The following is a 24,123-nucleotide window of genomic DNA, read 5'->3' as shown; positions in this document are numbered from 1 at the left end:
GGACTTGTAATTGCTTGATGCTCATAAAAACTTCAATCAGTGTAGCCCCCAAGGGTCGGGTCATTATGCCATAATGAGCAGGGACTTTGTAAATATAATCTTGTAAACTTTGAATAGCAACGTGTAGCCCCCAAGGGTCGGCTTAGTAAGATAATACTGAACCGGGACTTGATATATACTTCAATGAAAATAACATATTATAATGTAGCTTCCATCGCAGGGCTTGAACCCACGTCCACAAGGTTAAGAGCTTTGTGCTTTACCAACTGAGCAATGGATCCCTCAATATTATGGACGAAAACTTGTGTACCTTGAATTGTTGACAGGAGCAATTGGTAGCCCCCAAGGGCCGGCTCATTATAATATGATGAGTCGGTCTTCAATAAGACTAGTAAAAAATGACTTTGCATTAGCCCCCAAGTGTCATGGTGCATGCTTGCAGCGCCATGAGACTTGTGTATTTGATGTAATTTCAACTGAAATAATGTAGCCCCCAAGTGCCGGGTCGTAAGCCTGCAGCAACTCGGGACTATTCCTTCAATTGTAGAATAAATCATATCTATTGATAATATGATAGCCATTGCGCTAAAGCGACTTTGAAAACCTTAATCATAATACTGGTTATTGATAACGATAATAAAAATCCAGCCATGTTGGCTATTTGAATAATATACCCAATGATTTATAAGCGCATAATTCCAATGGCGCAATCCAAATATATACTGGCGACTTATAGTCCAAAGCCAGGCCGGTTTAACAAACATGTTTCTGCGTCTTGGCAAGGTGGCTTGATGCTGGTTCCGGGCGGCCTCGGCCGCGGCAGCCAAGTTCGCCGCCTTTTCCTGGGCCTTCTCGATGTCGGCCATCTTCATGGTGAGCTCCACATCGCGCTCGGCCAATTTCTCCTGAAAGGCCCTCTGCTCCTCGCGAGTCTGGTGGAACCAGGTCTGTGTCTCGGCAACGCGCGCCTTGAAGTCCTCCTCAGCGTTGTCCACCGTTGCCATCATGGACTTGACCTTGTCCAGGCGAGAATGGTAGAGCACTTGGAGCTTCCGGAAATTGGCCCCCATGGCACGAAAAAGCTGCTCTTCTGGAGAACCGTCGCCACCAACGCCCGGCTCATCAACCACCTCGAGCCCGGTGGCGGCAAGCACCTCGCCGTCAAAAACTTCCCCTTCGGCGGGCGCCCGGCTTGACGCCCCTGGGAGGTGGACGAAGAGATCGTCGCCCACCTTCAGATATCTGCCGGGGCCCAAGGTTGAGGAGGAGGGAGGCTGGTCACCCACCACCTCTTCCTCAGCGGAGGCCTTGCCGGCCTCAACGGCAGGTCCACCGCTGGCGCCCTCGGCAAAAGCCTCGCCGGTCGCCTTGGCGGCCCCCGCAGCGGCGGCCCCGGCGGCACCCTTGGCAGCTTCGTCGGCGGCGGCCTCGTCAGCGTCTTTGGCCTCCGCGTCAGCGGCAATCCTGCTGGCCTCCGGCGCGGCCTCCTCAGCAATATCCCCGACAACAGTGTCCACGTCCTCCATGTCTGTTGAAGGAGGGCCTGGGCAGCAACGGGAAGCAACCCCACGCATGCCGCCCACGTCACACACGCCTCCCCACGCCGCGCCACGCACGGGAAGCATGGGAAGCGCAGCGCGCGAAGAGACTTACCGCGGTAAAAACCGCCCTGCCTGCCCGCGCACCATTTTTGGGCCTAGCCCAATGACGTGATTGTGCTTACGTGTGGCCCAGGCCCGGGGGTTCCTGTCGGTGTACAAAAAGAGGGGTACGCTTTTTGTACCCCTATAACTGTGCACGGGCAGTCTGAGCCACAGGCACCACCACACTGAGCAAGGCAAGGGAGGTGAGCCAAGGTAAGGCCGAAGCTCAGGAGAAGCAGAACGACGCCAAGACCAAGACCACAAAGAGCAAAGGGGACGAAGCGGACCCCCCCCCCCCGGCAAGATCCTTGCCGGGAGGCGATTTTAGCAAACCCGGCAAGACCCTTGCTGTGGCAGCTTGCCCCACACCTACGGAGTGAGTCACCCTTGAGTCCACTGCCCCCATGGGGCAAGGATTCGGGAGACATCCCTGTGGTGGCATGCAGATCTTTGTGTAGACATTCAAGATCAGATACACCCTTTAGAAGATGATGATCCTTGTCGGGATCCCAGCCAAGGAGGACCACAAGGCCCCCGGCAAGAGCCTTGCCGGGGATGACAGCAGGCGCCACGACAAGACCCTTGCCGGGGCCCCGGCAAGGCCCTTGCCAAGAACACCCGTAGGGCCACCATCAGGCCCATGCCAGTCAAACCTCCACCGCCGTTCGCATGCAGCTGCCGACCCAACCAGCTGGGCAGGCACCTGCGTGGCGGCATGCGGATATTCGTGGAGACCCACCACTGCGCCACCTCAGCTGCCTGCCTGCCTACATGGCACCGCGGGCACCGCTGGCCAGGGCACGTGTCGACACGAGAGGAAGCGGTGACGGACGAGACAGGGCTCTCCCCCGTCCCCGATAAAGCAAGGACACCTGGGCAAGACGCATTAAATGCGCCTTGTCATGTAATGCGAGGGATAACTTCACATCACTGTACCCTTTCCACCTCTTGTGTGCCACTGTGGCAACCCCTTTCCTATAAAAGGAGGCCCGAGGCGACCAGGAGGGGGATTCGGCTTTTTGGAGCTCCTCACGCCCCATAGCTAACTCAAGAACACAGATATACAATCCACTAAAGCAGGAGTAGGGTTTTACGCATCCTCGCGACCCGAACCTGGATAAACGAACCGTGTGCTATCTGTTTGATCCGCTCTTCTCACGACCCTGCGCCCCGCAACCGTAGTAGGGATTCTTGTGATCCCATAGGTGTCGTTCCCACTGACACGTGTTCTACTTCTCCTCGATGATGGTGGCGGACGCGGAGGCACCACCATCGACTCGTCGCTCTTCGCGCACCCGACTTCTGTCTCTGCCTGCATGGCGCGGTCACAGGCGCGGGCGGGGCGGTATGGCGTGACATTGTCGAAGGCAGCGATGACGCCTGCGCTGCCGTCCTCCCCGCCATGTCAGCATGGAGCAATTCGCCACTACTAATCGTGTGGGTCTGGAGCGACGAGTTGCTGAACCACGCGTCGTCTTGGAGGGCCAACTTGCTCCGGCGGGTCAGGCATGGGAGGTGGAGCAGCGAGCTGCCTCGCACATATCCGGCCGGCTCGGCGGGCCACCCAGCCGACTTGTATGCTGGAGAACTACTCTTCGGAATCCATTAGAAGAGTGGTGAAGGAGGAGATGGGGGGAGCGGCGAAGGGGTGTGGTTTTTGCCCGACGTCTGGCCTCGTTTAAATAGAGGGCGAGCGAGAGGAGCTCGGCCGATGTTGCGTTTAATGTCGGCCCGCTTATGAACGGACATGTGGACAGAGTAGGTTTCTCGGCTTCCACGCGGGGTTAATGGAGGTGTATGAATCCGGCGAGGAGGCCTGTTCAGCCAGACATGCAGCAGGCGGCGCCCTTGACCGGCGAGCCGCTTCGATGGCGGAGGCAGTGAGACGTCGCGTCCGCCCTGAGCTGCCTTCAATGCGGAGCGGCGCGCTCTATAGCAGCATGAATGCGGGCAGCTGGCAGCCTGGCACTGGGCGGGATGCGCGCGTGGGAGGTGGAGGTGTTTTTGGTGGGCTAGGACGGTCAGAAACGGGCTTGGGATCGGTCTGGACTCCCGCAAACTTTCCCCACTTTTGTCTCAGGTTTGCGAGAAAAATCACGTCCGGACCACTGCGCCGACCGATACAGGTCGGTGTTGGATGGCTTCCATGATACAGACAGCGCGGTCTAGACCGTTGCGAGAGGTTTACGGGTTGGCGTCGTAGATGCCCTTAGCTTGCATAGCAGTTAGCTATAAATATGCAATACTTGTTAATACATGACTCATGTTAGTATCTCGGGCGTAAATCACATACAAATTCATAAATTGAAGTATTGTTTAAAATAGACTTTTCGAATAAATTAAAGAGGTTCAACAATGTAGTACGTACGTACATGCTTGCATGCATGACACAGATATGGTACACATGGTACAAGCCTAACCACGCTTCCTCACTCGGTCACTCTAGCTTCCATTGACTCTCCTGCAGTTCCTCCGAACCTCCCCCTGCCCACCCGTGAGCGGCTTGATATTCCCCATGTTGATCATGGCCGCGGCAAAGCTCCTGAAGAAAGCCTTCTCGTCGCTCGCGAACTGGCCGACGATCGCCGCCGTTGTCGCGCCGGGCGCCGCGAGCAGCTCCTGGTCGGACTGGAGGAACCCGCGGTTGCCCTGGAGGTTGGTGAAGTAGTTCTTGTCGAAGGCGTCGGGCGTGGTCGGGTCGAGGTCGTTGACCGCCGACCTGTTCCCGTGCCGCCGCGGGCAGCTCCCGGCGAGCAGCGCCCGGTAGCCCCCGTCCAGCGTCGGGTCCGGCATGCCCGTCTTGCTGAAGTTGTAGAGCCGGTCCGTCACGAACTGGCACTGCGCGCGCCCGAACGTGTGCGCGCCTGCAATCCACGACCCAAGAAGATCGTCAGAATCAATCACGGCGCCATGGAGAGCAGATGATGAGTCTGGGTGTTTGACTACGTACCTGAGAGGGCGACGAGGTCGGTGTCGCCGAGGCCGACGGCGGCGAACTTGCGCTGGAGCATGGTGAGGTTGTTGCGGGGGCTCGGGAGGAGGCTGTTGGCGGCGGTGAGGTTGGCCGTGGTGCCGTCGCGCCGGCCGAGCGGGACGCGCCACCGGGGGCCTCCGGACTGCATGCATGCGCATGGGAACAAACGCTCGTGAGCAACGAGGGGAACGTTCGTCGTGCATGTGACCATGCTTGTTGGATTAAAGAGAGGCACGAAGTGAAGGGCTGGTGTGATCGATCGACAGCCGGTGCGACGTGGACTTTGCTGTATCCCCACCTCGTACTAGCTAGGCTCTGTCTTTTACGGGTTTTGATTGACATGGAACCACGTGCCAGCCCGCTTTACAACTAGCAGCATACTTCAGGCAATGATGCTGTCGATCTCTCCAGTCTACGTAACCCATCGTTTGCATGCAGCTCAATTATTTTGCACCGACGGTTTCTGAATTATTGCCACAGGCTCGGGCATATATGAGCTAGGCTACACCTATGCACCTTTTAGCCAGTACCTTCACATTGCCACATTGGCAGCTCCTGGCCCGTGAACCACGATGTTGCCTTTTTTCAAGATGAAGCTGATGAATGTGAGCAGTGAAAAGAACACATGCATGCACACGTACATCGCCGGCAGATTAGCACATGTATTCACGTACCAGTTCGACGGAGACCTCGGCGGCGATGGTGAGGATGTCGGCGCAGGAGACGACGCCGGGGCAGGCCTTCTCGAGCGCCGCCTTGACGTCGTCCACCACCGTGAACCCGCGCACCGAGTTGTTGTTCGGCTTGGCGTACTTCTCCGACACGATGCTCGTGCTGTTGTCCAGCAGAATCGACCCGTCGCACCCCTGAAAACACGCGCGCGCGGCAAGACGTACGTGTCAAAACTCAAAACCTTGGACGGGGCACGACCCAGACGAACGCCGAAAGGTTTGCATGGAGCATGCAGCTGGTGGCGTACCTGGACGAAGCAGTCGTGAAAGTGAAGGCGCGTGAGGCTGGCGTAGATGCGGACGTCGGCCTTGTGCGCCTCCCTCAGGACCCGCCGCACGATCTTGTGCACGCCGGGGCACGACCGGTCGTAGAACTTGTCGTCCAGCTGCGCCGCGCCGCCGCGGGCGCCGAGGCCGAGCGCGACGGCGGCGGCCAGGAGGACGGCGCACGCGCCGCCGTAATGGACGCCACGGACCATCTTTGCCTGCCTTGGTAGACTCTGTCTGCGAGCACGTCGTACGTGTTTGCTCTTTGCAGGTGCAGTGCAGGGGCTCACTTTGTGTGCAAGTGCCGACTAGGTGGTTCACGGCCGGTCTGAGGAGTCCCACGAGCTGAAGAGCACGGGCTTTATAGCCAGGCCTGGTGCTCGCGGACACGGAGAGGCCCTTTGCTTGGATCCGAAGGATGGCTCAACTCAATCATTTGCTGTTCATGGGAGTCCGTCAGGGCGTCGTTTTCAGAGGCCAACAAAAGCACTTTGCATGCATGCATGCATGCAGCAAGCCCGGTTTACTATCGACGCGCCTGAATTTTAACCGGCCAATGATACGGTGCCAGCAAAGGGAATGGCTACTGAATTTGGTTTTTGGGTCAGTCAAATTGATCCCATCCGTTGGATGAAAAAGTGTAACGGTGAGATCTCCTTCTTCTACTTCCCTCCCGAAGAAAACTGTTCATCATCTTCCTCCCCATGATATGAACATATTCCTCCTTTGGCCGCCCTCCACCCCAGGCCGAACCGCCTGCCTCCTCCGCCTGCGGCCGGCGGCGGTCCCACGATCGTCTCGCCGCCCCGTCCTCCCCACGAGCTCCCTCAACCAGGCTTGCCGTCGCCCGGGGCCATCCCTCTAAAGCCGACAAACTACCCAATTTCTCCGGCGAACCTACACCCCATGCATCCTAAGATAGACCAACTTTGCTACAGCTACTGGCAGTTTTCACGGAAAGTTGTTACGGAGATGAGGTGGAGACTTAGGATTTACCACGATTTGGGTCCCACAGCTTAATTCACGGGTTGAGCATCAATGAGATTACGACACCCCATCCCGTAACTACCATCCGTAGGCTGGTTTCCATAAGTCTAGCATTTTTGTAAGACAGACAAGGAGCCTTCTTGTTCCCTTGTGCCGTAAGATAGACCAGATCAATCCTGCTGCCAGCGTCCGGCTTTGGTGCTCTACAATTGCTGCTTCCTTTTCAACCGAATCGACTGATCCAAATTGTAAATTCAGGCGACTTACGTCCAGCAAAACTAGCCAACAAACTTGCCGGCCTTTGCACTTTTGAATAATACGGTGCCAACAAACCGGGCCCTGGATATAGTTTGTGGTAGGTGAATCTACAGTGCATGTGCGGACAAATAGGGAAAATCCTGGAGAAATGCTACACTTCACGGGTCGTCGCTAGCACAGCAAAGACAGTACGCAAACAAATAATTCAACGCCTACTCATCATCTCGTACGGCGTTCTTGTCAGTTACTCCTACAAGTTTAGTACTACTCTCTCCACTGGTCGGTAACCACCAAAGTGATGAAGATACCGCTTTTCAATAAACACATTAGCTAAATGCCAGTCGACTGACTTCGCTTTGGGTCCGTCGATTTTGAGAGTTCACCTGTGGGAGTCCGGAACGAACGAAGGAGAAAGAAGGAGCTCATCAGAGGGCTACCCTATTATCTATCTTAGGATGGGGGATGGGGGCAGAAGAACGGCGGTGGTGGGGACAGTGGTGGCGCGGTGGTGCAACTTCGCCACAGAAAATCTTGGCCGGCACCGGGGCTAGAGGGATGGCCGGGGGCAGCGGCAAGACCGGCGTTGGGGGGCGGTTCCAGAGAGGACGGAGCGGCGAGGCTGTGTGGGAGCACCAGCAGCCGTGGGTGGTGGTCGCAGGCAGTTAGGCCGGCGGCAGCGGGGTGGTTCAACGTGGAGAAGGGAGAAGGAAGCGGGAGGTCGAAGAAGAAAGCGGGGTCGTCGATTTCGCATCGTGCGGTTGAGAAAATCAACTAACCCCAATTTTTTTAGACGACTGGCATGTAGCCACGCCCTTGAATGAACACCGGACAACCTGAACTCGGAAGTACTCCACCTTGGCATCTGCCCGTCAAATTCAGCAGCAAGATGTTAACCGCCGCATGTACGGTCTTTTGCTCCCCAATCAGAGCGCCAGATCGCGTTCGGCACAGTACGGCAACGCTAATTGCCGCATCATGAGCCACGCGTAACCGGAAAGTTCGTTACAGTTGACGCAAGACCTGAAAGTCCTTGAAACTTAAGGAGCCGTTGGGCATTTAACTGAATTTGCTTGCTCAAGACTTCAAGTGCACATCATTCAGGGAGGTAGGGCACGATGCAGACTTCGTGCGGCTAGCTACAGATTCCATTATTCATTTTGCGCGCTACTATCACGCAGCCCTGATAGGTACTACCACTCACCCGTCAACCGACACACTGGCTGTCCCACTGCGATGCAGCTGCAGGGTTCAGAGGACGAGCCAGCTTATTACTCCTAGCTGGAGAATCCTAGCTAGCTTGAACCCGAAGAAAGAAACGGTAGACAAGACGAGAGGACAACTTTCACACGAACGCACACGTACACATCCTGACCATGGTACACGTGCAAAGCACGACATGACTCTTCACCGGCTAGCTGGATGCGGTGGTGCGTGCCGGCTCAGTTGACGGCGCTGCATTTCTTGCGGATCTGGCCGGCGGAGCCGGTGAGGGGGGCGATGTTGCCCATCCGGACCATGGCGTCGCCGAAGTCGCAGAGGAAGCGCTGGCTGTTGTAGCTGTAGGCCTGCACGAGGGCCCTGGTGGCGGCGGCGCCGTCGGGGCTGGAGACGAGGCCCTGGTCAGAGGAGAGGAGGCCCTTCTTGGCCAGCAGGTTCTTGAAGTAGTGGTTGTCGAAGGCGTCGGCGGAGCCGGCGTCCAGCGCGGCCGTCTGGTTGCCGTCGCCGCCCCGGCACAGCTGCTGCAGGCTGGACGCCAGCGCCGGGTCCATGGTCGGGTCCACCGAGTTGGCCGCCGAGAAGTTGGCCAGCCGGCCGCTGAAGAGCACGCACCGCGACCGCCCGATCGTGTGGGCTCCTGCATGCGGTTCATGCATGGTTGGATTTGCTGGCTTTCGTTGCGTACAATACAACGTGTACTATAGACAGTAGTGCTCAGTCTAGTAGAGTACAGTACCTGATAAGATGACCACGTCTGTTGTGTTAAGGCCGACGTCCTTGAACCTCTGTATGATCACGGTGATGTTGTCGAACGGGCTTGGCAGGTTGTTGTTGGCCAAGGTCTGGTTCGCCACCAGCCCGTCCCTTCTTCCCAGAAGAACATCGTAGTCAGGCCCTCCGCTCTGAACATGCCAACAAAATCAGTACGCGTACTACACTCGGTAAAGCAGTACTGGTAGTACGGTTCTCAAACAGTTCTTTCGGGTGCACGTTCAACTGAATTATTTGGTAGGTACTGTAGTTGGTTAGCTATGTTGGAGTGGTTGTGAATTCGATCGAGGGAAGGAAGGAAGGAAGGAACGTACGAGGAGTACGCCGTATTTGGCGGCGAGCGCGACGACGTCGGCGCAGGAGACGAGCCCCGGGCAGGCCTTCTCGAGGTCGGCCTTGATGGCGTCGATGACCTCGTACCCCCTCACCGAGTTGAGGTTCGGCGCCGCCAGCTTCTCGCTCTCCGCCCCGTCCAGCAGGATCGACCCGTCACACCCCTGCATGCATGCATGCCACAAGTACGTCCACGACGACGTTCACTTCAGAGCCTAAGAAAGCATGCGGTAATAACGATGCGTGTTACGGAGACGGACGTACGTTGACGAAGCAGTCGTGGAAGTGGAGCCGGAGCAGGGAGGCGCCCATCCGTAGCTCGGCCTTCATCGCGGCGGCCACGCGCGCCTGGACGATGCTCTCCAGCTTCGGGCAGCTGTCGTCGTAGAAGTCGTCGCTCAGCTGGCCACAAGCCGCGCCGCCCAGGCTCAGCAGCACCATGATCATCATCGGCAAGCAGCTCGCGCCATGATCTCTGAGAGGCTCCATTTCTGATACGTTGATGGTACAAAATATCCCAGCACTGCCGCCGGATCAATGTCCGCACTCTGTACTACGTACGTGCCCGTTTGATCGATCTCTCCGTGCTTACCGCAAGGTTATATAGACAGCTTAAAGTGGTGAGTGATACTAGCTAGCAACAAGTTGGACTCGTGTAAATATTCATATCGTTTGACTGTTCGTCGAGCAAATGGCAACGTGCCAATGTGTCGTCAGCATGCATAGTGCGTCGCCCATACAGTGGGAGTATTAGTTTACCGATGGATTACTGCGATTGTGCGTTTTTTACTGCACGCATGGCTCAACTGGCTGACTAAACGTGCACTGGCCGCACTTGCCGCTGCTAATTTTCTGTTCTGAAACCCAAGTGGTGCGTGCATAATGGAGCACCAACCAAATTAATTAGGCGCGGCCGCTGTATACGTTGCACGTTTCGGCGATGCAAGTCTACGATTAACGTGCGGTGCATGCATCTTGCTAGCTAGGTGCGGCAGCCGTACGGTGGAGCGTGACAGAGATGCGGCGTGCACGCGAGCACTGGTGTTGGTGTGTTAGGCAGAGAGGTGCACTAGTAAGTGAGTCAATTATGGGGCCTCAGCAAGATTGACATGAATGGGATCGGATTACGTTTGAGATGAGAGTTGGGGCCTGACCATCCCATTGTTAGAGTCTGAAGCAACATGAAGCCTTCTCAGGGCGTCATGATTTTGGGTCGTTGGATTGGCTGTCCAGACGTATCCTAGTCGTCAGATCTTAAGATGGAATGATCCTAGCCGTCGGATCTTCAGTGATGTGAAAACCAACGAATAGTGTCTGCCACCCCCCCCCCCCCCCCGGTCCACCACCCTCATACACATTGATAGGCGGGGCCCAGGCGAGGTGGGGCGAGGTCGTCAGCGACCGCGGGGGTAAGCTGCGCACAGTGCTGGTTCTTGTGTGCACGATGGGCGTGCCACCGCCTGTGATTTTCGGTGGCCGACGAGGGCACTTTTGGTATTTCACGTGCTTGCCCTTGCAAGGCGCTCGCCTATGGCTGGCTTTTGGGGGTAAAAGCGAGGAGCCCGGTTGACTGAGCAAGAACCCTAGCCTTCCTCTTCGTTTCGCAATTATCCCCTTCCTCTCTTGCATTCGGGCGCCGTCATCTCGATGCCTCTCCCGCCGTCGATCCTCAGGTCTGGTCCACGTCTCCGCCTGTCATCTCTTGGTTAAGACGTGTGTGCCTGTCTTCTGATGCAGTGGTGTTGTTTGCAGCTTCAACTAACAACTAGGGTTGGATTTCTGTTGTGGACGATGCCTCTCGGTTCCTCACCCGGTTGATTGTCATGGATGAGGTAATTTGTCACGTTGTGCTCTGATTTACGCTCGATTCATAATATCATGTTGATTGCTTGAATTTGATTCCGACCGATGCGCAGGATTGGGGTTAGGTTTTGCTGAAATTTGACCCTTGGTCTTGGGTTGTCGTGTCGTTCTCGTCTTTGGCTTCCAAGGGATTGGATCTGGTGTGGGTGTTTGATATGTCTCCAACGTATCTATAATTTTTGATTGCTCCATGCTATATTATCTGCTGTTTTGGACATTATTGTGCTTTATTATCCACTTTTATATTATTTTTGGGACTAACCTATTAACCGGAGGCCCAGCTCAGAATTGTTGTTTTTTTGCTTGTTTTAGGGTTTCGAAGAAAAGGAATATCAAACGGAGTCCAAACGGAATGAAACCTTCGGGAACGTGATTTTCTCAATGAACAAGACCCAGGAGACTTGGACCCTACGTCAAGACACAAAAGAGGAGGCCACGAGGTAGGGGGCGCGCCTACCCTCCCCCCCCCCCCCCAGGCGCGCTCTCCACCCTCGTGGGGCCCCTGTTGCTCCACCGACGTACTCCTTCCTCCTATATATACCTACGTACCCCCAAACGATCAGATACGGAGCCAAAAACCTCATTCCACCGCCGCAACTTTTTGTATCCACGAGATCCCATCTTGGAGCCTGTTCCGGAGCTCCGACGGAGGGGGCATCGATCACGGAGGGCTTCTACATCAACACCATAGCCCCTCCGATGAAGTGTGAGTAGTTTACCTCAGACCTACGGGTCCATAGTTATTAGCTAGATGGCTTCTTCTCTCTTTTTGGATCTCAATACAATGTTCTTCCCCTCTTTTGTGGAGAACTATTCGATGTAATCTTCTTTTTGCGGTGTGTTTGTTGAGACCGATGAATTGTGGGTTTATAATCAAGTCTATCTATGAACAATATTTGAATCTTCTCTGAATTCTTTTATGTATGATTGGTTATCTTTGCAAGTCTCTTCGAAATATCAGTTTGGTTTGGCCTACTAGATTGATCTTTCTTGCAATGGGAGAAGTGCTTAGCTTTGGGTTCAATCTTGCGGTGTCCTTTCTCAATGACAGTAGGGGCAGCAAGGCACGTATTGTATTGTTGCCATCGAGGATAACAAGATGGGGTTTTCATCATATTGCATGAGTCTATCCCTCTACATCATGTCATCTTGCTTAAGGCGTTACTCTGTTTTTAACTTAATACTCTATATACATGCTGGATAGCGGTCGATGAGTGGAGTAATAGTAGTAGATGCAGGTATGAGTCGGTCTACTTGTCTCGGACGTGATGCCTATATACATGATCATACCTAGATATTCTCATAGCTATGCTCAATTCTGTCAATTGCTCAACAGTAATTTGTTCACCCACCGTAGAATACTTATGCTCTCGAGAGAAGCCATTAGTGAAACCTATGGCCCCGGGTCTACCTTTATCATATTAATCTCCTACTACTTAGTTATTTTCTTTGCTTTTTTACTTTGCCTTTATTTTTACTTTGCATCTTTATCACAAAAATACCAAAAATATTATCTTATCATATCTATCAGATCTCACTCTCGCAAGTGGCCGTGTAGGGATTGACAACCCCTATTCGCGTTGGTTAAGAGGATTTATTTGTTTTGTGCATATACGAGGGACTCGCGCGTAGCCTCCTACTGGATTGATACCTTGGTTCTCAAAAACTGAGGGAAATACTTATGCTACTTTGCTGCATCATCCCTTCCTCTTTGGGGAAAACCAACACAGTGCTCAAGAGGTAGCAAGAAGGATTTGTGGCGCCGTTGCCGGGGAGGTCTACGCAAAAGTCAACATACCAAGTACCCATCACATACCCTTATCTCCTGCATTACATTATTTGCCATTTGCCTCTCGTTTTCCTCTCCCCTACTTCACCCTTGTCGTTTTATTCGCCCTCTGTCTCTCTCTATCCTCCTTCTCTTTCTCTATTTGCCTCTTTTTGCCCGCTTGCTTTTTGTTTGCTTGTGTGTTAGTTCGTTTGCTTGTCGTTATGGCTAGTCCCTTATAGGTTCTCCGTTATCTCCCGAGAGTGAAATTCTAAATTTTAAGCAAAGGGAGGGAGAAAATCTAAAAGATGCTTGGTATAGAATTTGCAATGCTCAAAATAGATCTACCAGGAAGCAATCTACTTATGTTCTTCTTCGCAATTTTTATGTAGGCATAACTCCCTGGCACAAATATATCCTTGATACTATTACCGGAGGGAACTTCTTGGGTAGCCATACTTTTGATTCTTATAATGCTATGATAGATTTGTTTGGCTCACCCCCTCTTTTGGTTAATGAAACTGTATTAACTTTGGAGCATGTAATGCAAAGGCTTGAAATTATTGAAAATAAGGTTGCCACCGTAGAGTTAATTGAAAATTTGGATAAAAAGATTCACATCCGAATCTCTCAATATGGATCTAAAGTAGGAGTCACTTTGAAAAAAATTAAAGAGAAGGAACCCATAGTTAATGAGAAAATAAATCACGATTCCACTAGAATTGATAAACTTGAGGACATTATTACCAACTTGGGAACCGCTTTTTCTTCCGTAAAGAACACTCCAAGTCCTCCCGCTAAAATTGCCAAGCTTATGTATGTTCCTAAGAATAAGGGTGAATCCTCTAGTAAGGAAACTGCGGATCTCAAATCTATAAGTGTTCATCCCAATCTTTTTGCTATCATTAAGGAACCATTTATTACAAATGATTTTTTTGATCTTGTGTCTAAAAATTTGATAATCAATAAAAAGGAAGAAATTCCTAAAGATGGTAGATGCCTCATTGAAGGATTGCCTACCAAAGATGGCAATACCTAGATCTATCCTTGCTTGTTATGCCTAGCTAGGGGCGTTAAACGATAGCGTTTTTTGGGAGGCAACCCAATTTTATTTTTATTCCTTGCTTTTTGATCCTGTTTAGTAATAAATAATTTATCTATCCTATGTTTTGGTTGTGTTTTTTGTGTTTAATTAGTGTTTGTGCCAAGTAGAACCGTTGGGAAGACTTGGGGAAAGTCTTGTTACACTTGCTGTAAAAAATAGAAACTTTAGAGCTCACGAGAACTGCTGTCATTTTTATTTGGAAAGTGATATTTAGTTAATTCTTTTTGAAGATGACTAATAGATAAATTCCTCACGTCCAGCAATTTATTTTAGAATTTTTGGGGTTCCAGATCTTGCGCTAGCTACAGATTACTACAGACTGTTCTATTTTTGACAGTTTTTGTTATTCGTGTGTTGTTTGCTTATTTTGATGAATCTATGGCTAGTAAAATAGTTTATAAACCATAGAAAAGTTGGAATACAGTAGGTATAACACCAATATAAATAAATAATGAGTTCATTACAGTACCTTGAAGTGGTCTTTTATTTTCTTTCGCTAACGGAGCTCACGAGATTTTCTACTTTAAGTTTTGTGTTGTGAAGTTTTCAAGTTTTGGGTAAAGATTTGATGGATTATGGAACAAGGAGTGGCAAGAGCCTAAGATTGGGGATGCCCATGGAACCCCCAAGATAATCTAAGGACACCTAAAAGCCAAAGCTTGAGGATGCGCCGGAAGGCATCCCCTCTTTCGTCTACTTCTATCGGTAACTTTACTTGGAGCTATATTTTTATTCGCCACATGATATATGTTTTGCTTGGAGCGTCTTGTATGATTTGAGTCTTTCATTTTTAGTTTACCACAATCATCCTTGCTGTACACACCTTTTGAGAGAGCCATACATGATTTGGAATTTGTTAGAATACTCTATGTGCTTCGCTTATATCTTTTGAGTTATATAGTTTTGCTCTAGTACTCCACTTATATCTTTTAAAGCACGGTGGTTGATTTGTTTTATAGAAACTATTGATCTCTCATGCTTCACTTAGATTATTTTGAGAGTCTTAAGTAGAATGGTAATTGACTTAAAATCCTAATATGCTTGGTATACAAGATTAATAATAAAATTTTCTCATGAGTGTTTTGAATACTAAAAGAAGTTTGATGCTTGATGATTGTTTTGAGATATGGAAGTAATAATATCAAAGTTGTGCTAGTTGAGTAGTTGTGAAATTGAGAAATACTTGTGTTGAAGTTTGCAAGTCCCGTAGCATGCACGTATGGTAAACGTTATGTAACAAATTTGAAACATAAGGTGTTATTTGATTGTCTTCCTTATGAGTGGCGGTCGAGGATGAGCGATGGTCTTTTCCTACCAATCTATCCCCCTATGAGCATGCGCGTAGTGCCGAGGTTTTTGATGACTTGTAGATTTTTGCAATAAGTATGTGAGTTCTTTATGACTAATGTTGAGTACATGGATTATACGCACTATCACCCTTCCATCCTTGCTAGCCTCTTCGGTACCGTGCATTGCCCTTTCTCACATCGAGAGTTGACGCAAACTTCGCTGGTGCATCCAAATCCCGTGATATAATACGCTCTTTCACACATAAACCTCCTTATATCTTCCTTAAAACAGCCACCATACCTACCTATTATGGCATTTCCATAGCCATTCTGAGATATATTGCCATGCAACTTTCCACCATTCCGTTTATCATGACACATTCATCATTGTCATATTGCTTAGCATGATCATGTAGTTGACATAGTATTTGTGGCAAAGCCACCGTTCATAATTCTCTCATACATGTCACTCTTGGTCCATTGCATATCCCGGTACACCGCTGGAGGCATTCATATAGAGTCATCTTTTGTTCTAGTATCTAGTTGTAATCATTGAGTTGTAAATAAAATAGAAGTGTGATGATCATCATTTTTTAGAGCATTGTCCCAAGTGAGGAATATAAAAAAAAGGCCATTGTAACGCCCTCGATGTGGCTATATCTCCCACGTGTCGAAGCACGACTTAGAGGCATAACCGCATTGAAAGCAATGTCGCAAGTGAGGTAATCTTCACATAACCCATGTAATATATAAGGGAAGAGATCATAGTTAGCTTACAATCGCCACTTCACACAAATACATGAATAAAGCATTACATCACCTAGATACACTCAAGGTCCGAGTACGGAACCAAAATAAAAGAAGACTACCCCAAATGCTACACAGATCCCCGATCGTCCCAACTGGGCTCCACTACTGATCAACTGGAAACGGAACAACAAAATGAACACGAACTCCAACTGATCCCCGGCAAGCTGTCGCATTATGATAAGATGGATAAACTTCAGGGATCTATCAACTGTTTTGCTCGGGGCCTCAGAATTACTCCACATGTGCTCAAAGAGAGTCTCATCCTCCCTGAGTTCCTTCGGAGGCAGCAGAATTACGGTACCTGCCAATGGTTCCCCGATCTTGAGTTTCCCTGATGGTTCCAGTTCGGATACTACAATCTCTGCTGATGAAACTCAAACTGGTTAGCCTTTTCATGATTTGCTCAGCGGCGACAGAGGTTCACAGATATTGATTCCTTCTTTCTCTTTGAATACGACAGCAGGTGTTCCTTTTAGTCTGTGCACTTATCCCCTGTTATGTTTTAGTAAGTACACTGTATGTTGGAAATTTCCATTACATGAATTGTGAACGAAATGCATGTGTTCGGAACATGATTTCGAATGGTTTGGGCATCATATCGGACGATATGCCTGCAGGTCATGATGGTTGTTATTGAACTTGTTTGTGATACGGATACCACTGCTATGTACTGTTTTCATTGTTGGAATTTAGGGTATCATCATTATGCTCTGAAGTATTTTTTTAGTGGTTGCAGTTTGGTTGTAGATTTTGATCTGGAGCTGATGCTACTATGTTGTTTTTGTCCCATTGTCGAGGTGATTGTTCTATAAGCTGCTCCTAATTTTTGTTTACTGTTACTGTTACATTCAGAGAAAAGCAGAAATGCATATTCTTGATTACATGTTTGGTGATCCATCTTCTATATTTCTGAATTTATGTCTGCTGGGTTATCTTGCTGATGCTTGCATGAAAATTGTCTTGTATCAAAAGATTTTAGGCTTGTTTCCTACAATATGTAAATGAACATAATTATGGTAATATTTACTTACAGCTGAGAAGTGAGAACATAGTTTTATAGCATGTTCAATGACAGTAGCTTAGTGCTAGATTTGGAGAAAGGGCGCTATACATTTGGAAGAGATGCCCAACTATTGAACTTAAATTGTCGCTTACAAATACCATGCATCTTCACACCATTGATGAAGTTACTAGTTACTGTGGAGTGAAACTATGGCAGTGTTACTTACCATGACTAGTATTCATGCGCTGGAATATGGACTAGTATTCTGTGCTGTAGTGTTGTTAACTGTTGATTATTATTTTTGTCTTTAAATTCCCCCTCATGGATCAGTCGATCGATGAAAAAATATTTCTCAAGTGGATTTGAACCTTTTTAATGTGCTTTTCCCTCGATGAAAGATTTTAGGCATGTTGTCTGCAATAGGTAAAAAACATTAGTAGTAGTATTTACTTACAGCTGAGAACATAGTATTATATTATGTTCAATGATCAGTAGCTTAGTGCTGGATTTGGAGAAAGGTCGCTATACGTCTATACATTTGGAAGTGATGCCCGACTGTTGAACTTAAATTTGCTTACATAATGCCATGCATCTTCAGACCATTTATGTAGTTACTAGTTACAGTGGAGTGAAACTGTGGCAGTGTTACTTACCATGACTAGTATTCATACACCAGAAATATGAAGTTGTTATCTTAAACTATAACTCCTTGGACTCAAATCTGAACACATTTTTGGGAAATGATGATGATGACTTTTAGTATATTGCGCTTGTTTGTGATACCTGCAGGTCATGATGGTTGTTATTGAACTTGTTTGTGATACGGATACCATTGCTATGTACTGTTTTCACTGCTGGAATTTAGGGTATCATAATTATGCTCTGAAGTATTTTTTTAGTGGTTGCAGTTGTAGATTTTGATCTGGAGCCGATGCTACTATGTTGTTTTTGTACCATTGTTGAGGTGATTGTTCTATAAGCTGCTCCTAATTTTGTCTACTGTTAGAGTTACATTCAGAGAAAAGCAGATATGCATCTTCGTGATTACATGCTGGTGATTCATCTTCTATATTTCTGAATTTTTGTCTGGTGAGTTATCTTGCTGATGTTTGCACCAGATTCATTCATGCTTTGTTGGCATCGTAGGCGTTGTTGAAAACTGAACACTGTCATGCATGAAAATTGTGTTGTATGAAAAGATTTTAGGCATGTTGACTGCAATAGACAAAAGAACATTAGTTATGGTAGTATTTACTTACAGCTGAGAACATAGGAGTATTATATTGTGTTCAGTGATCAGCAACTTAGTGCTGGATTTCGAGAAAGATCGCTATACATTTGGAAGTGATGCCCAACCGTTGAACTTAAACTGTTGCTTACATAATGCCATGCATCTTCGCACCATTGATGTAGTTACTAGTTACAGTGGAGTGGAACTGTGGCAGTGTTACATAGTTAGTACAGTATAAAGTTGGGTCATCTATTTTGGAACGGAGGGAGTAGTACCATGAGTCCATGACTAGTATTCATGGACTGGAATATGGAGTTGTTATCTAAAACTATAACTCCTTGCACTCAAATCTGAACATGTTTTGGAAAATGATGATGGAGACTTTTAGTATAGTGTGCGTGTTTTAGAGTCGTTGAGTCGAAATACGGATTTGGCATGATTTAGAGTCGTTGAGTCGAAATATGGATTTGGCATGATTTAGAGTCGTTGAGTCGAAATACGGATTTGGCATGAGGGAAGCTAGAGGCCAACTCTGCCAGCACAGTGCCTGGATGATGTCGAGCTTGGGATTTTGATCTCATGGCTGTGAAGGAAAGCACGGTTGAATTTATATTCTTTTCAGGGGATTTGTGTCTTCAATGTGAGTTCGATTTGATGATTTGATCACATGCGGTCGCACGTCTGTGCTGCTAGTGTTTTTAACTCCTGATTATTTCTTTTGCCTTCATGTTCCCCCTCATGAATCAGTTGATCAATAATAAATATTTGTTCAATGGAGTTGAACCTTTTTACTGTGCTTTTCCCTCACAAAAAACCTTTTACTTCATGAGAATGGTGCTTTCACTTAAGAAATGAATATTCTTTTGATGATATGTATTGATAAATGGTTCTCAGGACCCATCTGTTAAAAGGATCAAATGGATGCCAATGTTAAGGTATATGTATGAAGAACTAGCGGCTGAAATTTGTTGATGGCAGATGCTAAGGTACAAGGAGATCTAGCTTACACGATGACGTAAGTCGAAACAGTGGTATATTCTCCTTCATGTGAGGTTAAGGGTTTATTTTGACCAAGGAATTTTATTCTCTTGTTTACATCCCCTTTGCCACATATGCCATGTGGTTGGAATTTCTTATCTAATTCGTGAACATGTGTGTTGGAATAGACTAGCCAACAAGGATGTGTTTCGTTCTAATAAAATATCGAGGATATATCTTTAGTTGTGACAACACGATTGAAAATGTTTTCTTGATAAATCCCTCTAGAGATCTTCTATTGTCCTGTAGTAACACATATGAAAGCATGTATTCAATTATGATATGTGACGCTGCATTAAAGTTTCACCAGTCGGAATAGAGTTTTTTGCTAGCCTTCATGCAAAGTTTTTGACCTTTGTTTCATAAATTTTGCCATTGTTTCTGAACCGCTGTTGTGTCTGACATGCTTCCACAATGCTCCAACAGGCATTCCTCTTCCGTTTCGTATCAACCAAACGACGGTAGGATGACCTAAACGAAAAAATGCCTGACCGCTCATAGTACCATGCCCACCCCAATCGCTAGATGTCATGGTACTGAGCGAAATATTCATAACAACGTCCACATCAATGGGATTCATATGCTGATAAACGGCAGCCTGGCTCCACTGTTTAGATGTATTGTCGATCTATTTCGTGACAAGAAAAGGGGAGTTGTCCGAATTCCTTGTTTTGATTCCAAACGTGTGTTGGTTCCCCATCTAGAGGGCCTGCATGAACCGTCCCCGTTTCAAAACTTCTAGGCCTGCATGAACAACTCACCACACTTGAGATGGTTGGGATCCAAGCTCCGATTCCAGCAAGTCAGAAGATGGGAAGTACTTTGCTTTGAGAATCCACGCACTCAACGATCTCGACTCATGAAGGATCCTCCAACCTTGCTTTTCGAACATGACAAGGTTCAAAATATCCGTATCCCGGAACCACAAACCCTCATGTGTACTTAGGCATGGTCAGATCATTCCAAGACACCCACGTCGTCTTTCTCTTTCCATCTTTACAGCCCCCAAATTTTTTCTTCCAAACCATGGTATTTAGTTGATTGCATAGCCCACGAGGTAGCAAACAACATGACATACAATAAGTCAAGATTGCCGGTGCAATAGACTCTCCTTCCAAGAAGAGGCGATACATCTTTCAATCCAACACTGAACTTTTGGCCAAAGCCTATCCAAATATCCGTTATTTACTCTTCTTCATATTTGACGGCAAGCCAATGTATCGTTTATTCAAGGATTTACTGGGGACAGTAAGAACAGATTTGATAGAATTCCTTCACGATTCCGAGCCGCCCTTATAAAAAAAATTACAGAACTTTGACGGGTTAATTTTCTAGTCATAAGCATCACAACACTTTTGCACTGTGTCTAATGATTGTAGCAGCTTCCTCATCTGCTTTGAACATAAGTAAAGCTATCATCCACAAACAAAGATATGATTAACCGGAAGTGCTGAGGGAAAAAAAATTGTTTTAGGATACTCTCATCGGTGTTTTTTTTTTTTTGTGACATGGATACTCTCATTGTTTTTTTAAGAGTACCCAATGGATGCTCTCATTGGGTGGAATCTGACCGTTGGTTGTAGTAGCTTTGACATGCTCTCGATCCAATTTGCAAAGTGGTCGTGGCCAGGCCCAGATGAAAAGGCCCAGAGAAAAAGAGAAAAAACCCAGAAGAGCAGGAACCCTCTAGAATCCCCAATCCGGCAATTCCCGCACGGCAGCGTTTCCATCCCCCCTTTCTTCTTCTTCCAACGGCCGAAAGGGTCGTTTCGCAAGTTCTTGAGCCGAGCGGGTCGAGTCCGCGGCCAGAGAGACCAACGGAAATCAAAGAACAGGTGAGTCCGCTCGCACCCGCCATTCCCGACTCGATTGCGGCTTCACGTACTGGGGTTCCAAGTTCCAACTATCCCTCGCTTGCTCATCCGGATCTGGGGAATTTTTGCAGGTTCGCGAACCCCTCCGACCTCGCCCCCTCCCGTCCCGTCCCATGGCGACGGGGGAGACCGAGCGAGGCTCCTCCGACGGCCTCCCCGAGGACATGATCCCGGAGATCCTCGCCCGCCTGCCGCCCAAGCACCTCCTCCGCTCCCGCGCCGCCTGCAAGGCCTGGCGCGACCTCGCCACCGACCCCGCCTTCATCCGCAGGCACCACTCCTTCCAGCCACGGCAGGCCCTCGTCTTCACCTACGGCGTCGGCGGCTGCCTCCAGGCCGTCGACCTCGCCACCAACAAGCGCCGGACGGTCCTGCGGGTCATCCAGAGGGTGCCCCCGCCCCGCCCCTTCGCCGACGGCGCACTCATGGTCCACGGCTCGTGCGACGGCCTGCTCCTCCTCAGCTTCCACAGGTCCTTCTTCGTCTGCAACCCTGCCACGCGCCAAGGCGCCCGCCTGCCGCTGCTGCTTCAGGATGGCCGAGATGTCCTGGGGTTCTACCAGCACGCCGCTTCCGGGGAGTACCGGGTGCTGTACCACGAGGCTGGGGGCCTGGGCCTCCAGATGTCGCACACCTACTACGTCCTCACGGTGGGATCCCCGCAGGCCAGGAGCATCGACCTTCGCACGTCGTCGGCTGAAGTGGGCGCCGGGCTGATGGGAGGGCTGGAGCGCTCTTGCACATCGCCGCCCGTCCTTCTCCATGGCAGCCTGCACTGGTCGCCGCAACTGAGCCAAGGGGGCCACATACTGGTGTTCGACCAGGCTGCTGAGTCATTCAGGCGGATCTCTCCTCCCGCGCAGGCGATGCTGACCAAGGACGACCACACGCAGCTGTTTGAGATGGAGGGCAAGCTTGCCATGTTCTGCTCGCCCCAATTCGCAAAGAACTTGGCGGTTTGGTTCATGGATGACTACAAGGAGATGCGCTGGGTCTGGAAGTACTGGGTTAAGCTGTCCTTCAAGCTTGCTTATCAACCTATACCGTTGCCACCTTGTCCGATTGTCCTGTACCAGGAGGGGGATATGCTGGTGCCGGAGGAAGTCTCTGACAAGGTGTTGCATTGTGATAAGACGGGTAAATCGCTGGGGCCTGTTGACTGCTCTGCTGGGGGCACCAGAGTTACTCCACATATGCTCAAAGAAAGCCTTGTCCTCCATGACTTCCTTCAGACGCAGCGGAATGATGGTGCCTGTGAATGGTTCTCCGAGGTCGAGTTCGCTGATGGCTCGGATACTGCAATCGCTGGTGATGAAACCCAAACTGATTAGCTTCTTCTGATCAGTTTGACCTATTTGAACAGTTTGCCCCATTCATGATTCGCGCAGCGGTTACAGAGGTTCACAGATATTGATTCCTTCTTTCTCTTTTAATACGACAGCAGGGGTTTCTTGTAGTCTGTGCAATTATATCGTGTTATGTCTCAGTACAATGTATGTTGGATATTGCATGTTTTCCATAACATGGATTTTGAACGAATTGGATGTGTTCTGAACATGATTTCGAATGGCTTGGGCATCATATCGGATGATATACCTGCATGTCATGATTGTTGTTATCGAACTTGTTTGTGATACGGATACCGTTGCTATGTACTGTTTTCACTGCTGGAATTTAGGGTATCATAATTATGCTCTGAAGTATTTTTTTAGTGGTTGCAGTTGTAGATTTTGATCTGGAGCCGATGCTACTATGTTGTTTTTGTACTATTGTTGAGGTGATTGTTCTATAAGCTGCTCCTAATTGTGTCTACCGTTAGTGTTACATTCGGAGAAAAGCATATATGCACCTTGTTGATTAAATGGTGGTTATTCATCTTCTATATTTTTGAATTTTTGTCTGGTGAGTTATCTTGCTGATGTTTGCACCAGATTCATTCATGCTTTGTTGGCATCGTAGGCATTGTTGAAAACTGAACACTGTCATGCATGAAAATTGTGTTGTATGAAAAGATTTTAGGCATGTTGACTGCAATAGACAAAAGAACATTAGTTATGGTACTCCCTCCGTCCGGAAATACTTGTCATCAAAATGGATAAACGGAGATGTATCTAGACATATTTTAGTTCTAGATACATCCCTATTTATACATTTTGATGACAAGTATTTTCGGACGGAGGGAGTAGTATTTACTTACAGCTGAGAACATAGGAGTATTATATTGTGTTCAATGATCAGTAGCTTAGTGCTGGATTTGGAGAAAGATCGCTATACATTTGGAAGTGATGCCCAACTGTTGAACTTAAACTGTTGCTTACATAATGCCGTGCATCTTCGCACCATTGATGTAGTTACTAGTTACAGTGGAGTGGAACTGTGGCAGTGTTACATACCATGAGTCCATGACTAGTATTCATGAACTGGAATATGGGGTTGTTATCTTAAACTATAACTCCTTGGACTCAAATCTTAACACATTTTTGGGAAATGATGATGGTGAGTTCTATTATGCTTCAGTACACTATATGTTGGAAATTACAAAATTTCCATTGCATGAATTGTGAACGAATTGCATGTGGTCTGGACATGGTTTCGAAAGGCTTGTGCATCATATTGGATGGTTGCAGGCCATGATGGCTTTTATTGAACTTGTTTCTGGTATGAAAAGATTTTAGGCATGTTGACTGCAATATCCAAAAGAACATTAGTTATGGTAGTATTTACTTACAGCTGAGAACATAGTAAGTATTATATAATCATTATTGCTATGTACTGTTTTCGTTGCCGGAATTTAGGGTATCATCATTATGCTCTGAAGAAAAAAAAAACAGTCGTGCAGTTTTAGATTGTGATCTGGAGCTGATGCTACTATGTTGTTTTTGTCTCATTGTTGAGGTGATTGTCCTATAAGCTGCTCCTAATTTTGTGTACCGTTAGTGTTATATGCAGAGAAAGGCATA

At 48.5% G+C, this 24,123-nt stretch overlaps 3 protein-coding genes across 3 annotated transcripts; 1 reads left to right on the top strand and 2 right to left on the bottom strand.

The window, feature by feature from the left end:
- Nucleotides 1-3,939: 3,939 nt before the first annotated feature.
- On the bottom strand, nucleotides 3,940-5,959 carry LOC125554037 (peroxidase A2-like). The gene is made up of 4 exons (XM_048717661.2): nucleotides 5,597-5,959; nucleotides 5,292-5,483; nucleotides 4,594-4,759; nucleotides 3,940-4,507 (listed from the first exon to the last, which is right to left on the bottom strand). The coding sequence occupies exons 1-4, from the start codon at nucleotides 5,825-5,827 to the stop codon at nucleotides 4,086-4,088; spliced, it is 1,011 nt and encodes a 336-aa protein (XP_048573618.2). The 5' UTR covers nucleotides 5,828-5,959; the 3' UTR covers nucleotides 3,940-4,085.
- Nucleotides 5,960-7,890: 1,931 nt separating this feature from the next.
- LOC125554041 (peroxidase N-like) lies at nucleotides 7,891-9,770 on the bottom strand. Its single transcript, XM_048717666.2, has 4 exons — nucleotides 9,447-9,770; nucleotides 9,164-9,346; nucleotides 8,815-8,980; nucleotides 7,891-8,715 (listed from the first exon to the last, which is right to left on the bottom strand). Exons 1-4 carry the CDS (start codon nucleotides 9,669-9,671, stop codon nucleotides 8,300-8,302), a joined length of 990 nt encoding a protein of 329 aa, XP_048573623.2. The 5' UTR covers nucleotides 9,672-9,770; the 3' UTR covers nucleotides 7,891-8,299.
- An 11,197-nt stretch (nucleotides 9,771-20,967) lies between these two features.
- Nucleotides 20,968-22,744, top strand: LOC125552392 (putative F-box protein At3g49980). The gene is made up of 2 exons (XM_048715929.2): nucleotides 20,968-21,124; nucleotides 21,235-22,744. The coding sequence occupies exon 2, from the start codon at nucleotides 21,277-21,279 to the stop codon at nucleotides 22,492-22,494; it is 1,218 nt and encodes a 405-aa protein (XP_048571886.2). The 5' UTR covers nucleotides 20,968-21,124; nucleotides 21,235-21,276; the 3' UTR covers nucleotides 22,495-22,744.
- The last annotated feature ends 1,379 nt before the right edge of the window (nucleotides 22,745-24,123 follow it).

Source organism: Triticum urartu, chromosome 4A (genome assembly GCF_056163025.1).
Source record: "Triticum urartu cultivar PI428250 chromosome 4A, HENAU_Tu73, whole genome shotgun sequence".
Lineage (NCBI taxonomy): Eukaryota > Viridiplantae > Streptophyta > Magnoliopsida > Poales > Poaceae > Triticum > Triticum urartu.
This window is presented reverse-complemented; position numbering and strand designations above follow the sequence as displayed.

Excerpts from the sequence above, each read along its gene's own strand:
- LOC125552392 (XM_048715929.2), top strand. The coding sequence starts at position 21,277 with ATGGCGACGGGGGAGACCGAGCGAGGCTCCTCCGACGGCCTCCCCGAG.
- LOC125554041 (XM_048717666.2), bottom strand. The coding sequence starts at position 9,671 with ATGGAGCCTCTCAGAGATCATGGCGCGAGCTGCTTGCCGATGATGATC. Across the intron at positions 9,347-9,446 it reads TCCACGACTGCTTCGTCAAC|GGGTGTGACGGGTCGATCCT; the intron begins GTACGTCCGTCT and ends GCATGCATGCAG. Across the intron at positions 8,716-8,814 it reads AGACGTGGTCATCTTATCAG|GAGCCCACACGATCGGGCGG; the intron begins GTACTGTACTCT and ends AACCGCATGCAG.
- LOC125554037 (XM_048717661.2), bottom strand. The coding sequence starts at position 5,827 with ATGGTCCGTGGCGTCCATTACGGCGGCGCGTGCGCCGTCCTCCTGGCC. Across the intron at positions 5,484-5,596 it reads TTCACGACTGCTTCGTCCAG|GGGTGCGACGGGTCGATTCT; the intron begins GTACGCCACCAG and ends GCGTGTTTTCAG. Across the intron at positions 4,508-4,593 it reads CGACCTCGTCGCCCTCTCAG|GCGCGCACACGTTCGGGCGC; the intron begins GTACGTAGTCAA and ends CGTGGATTGCAG.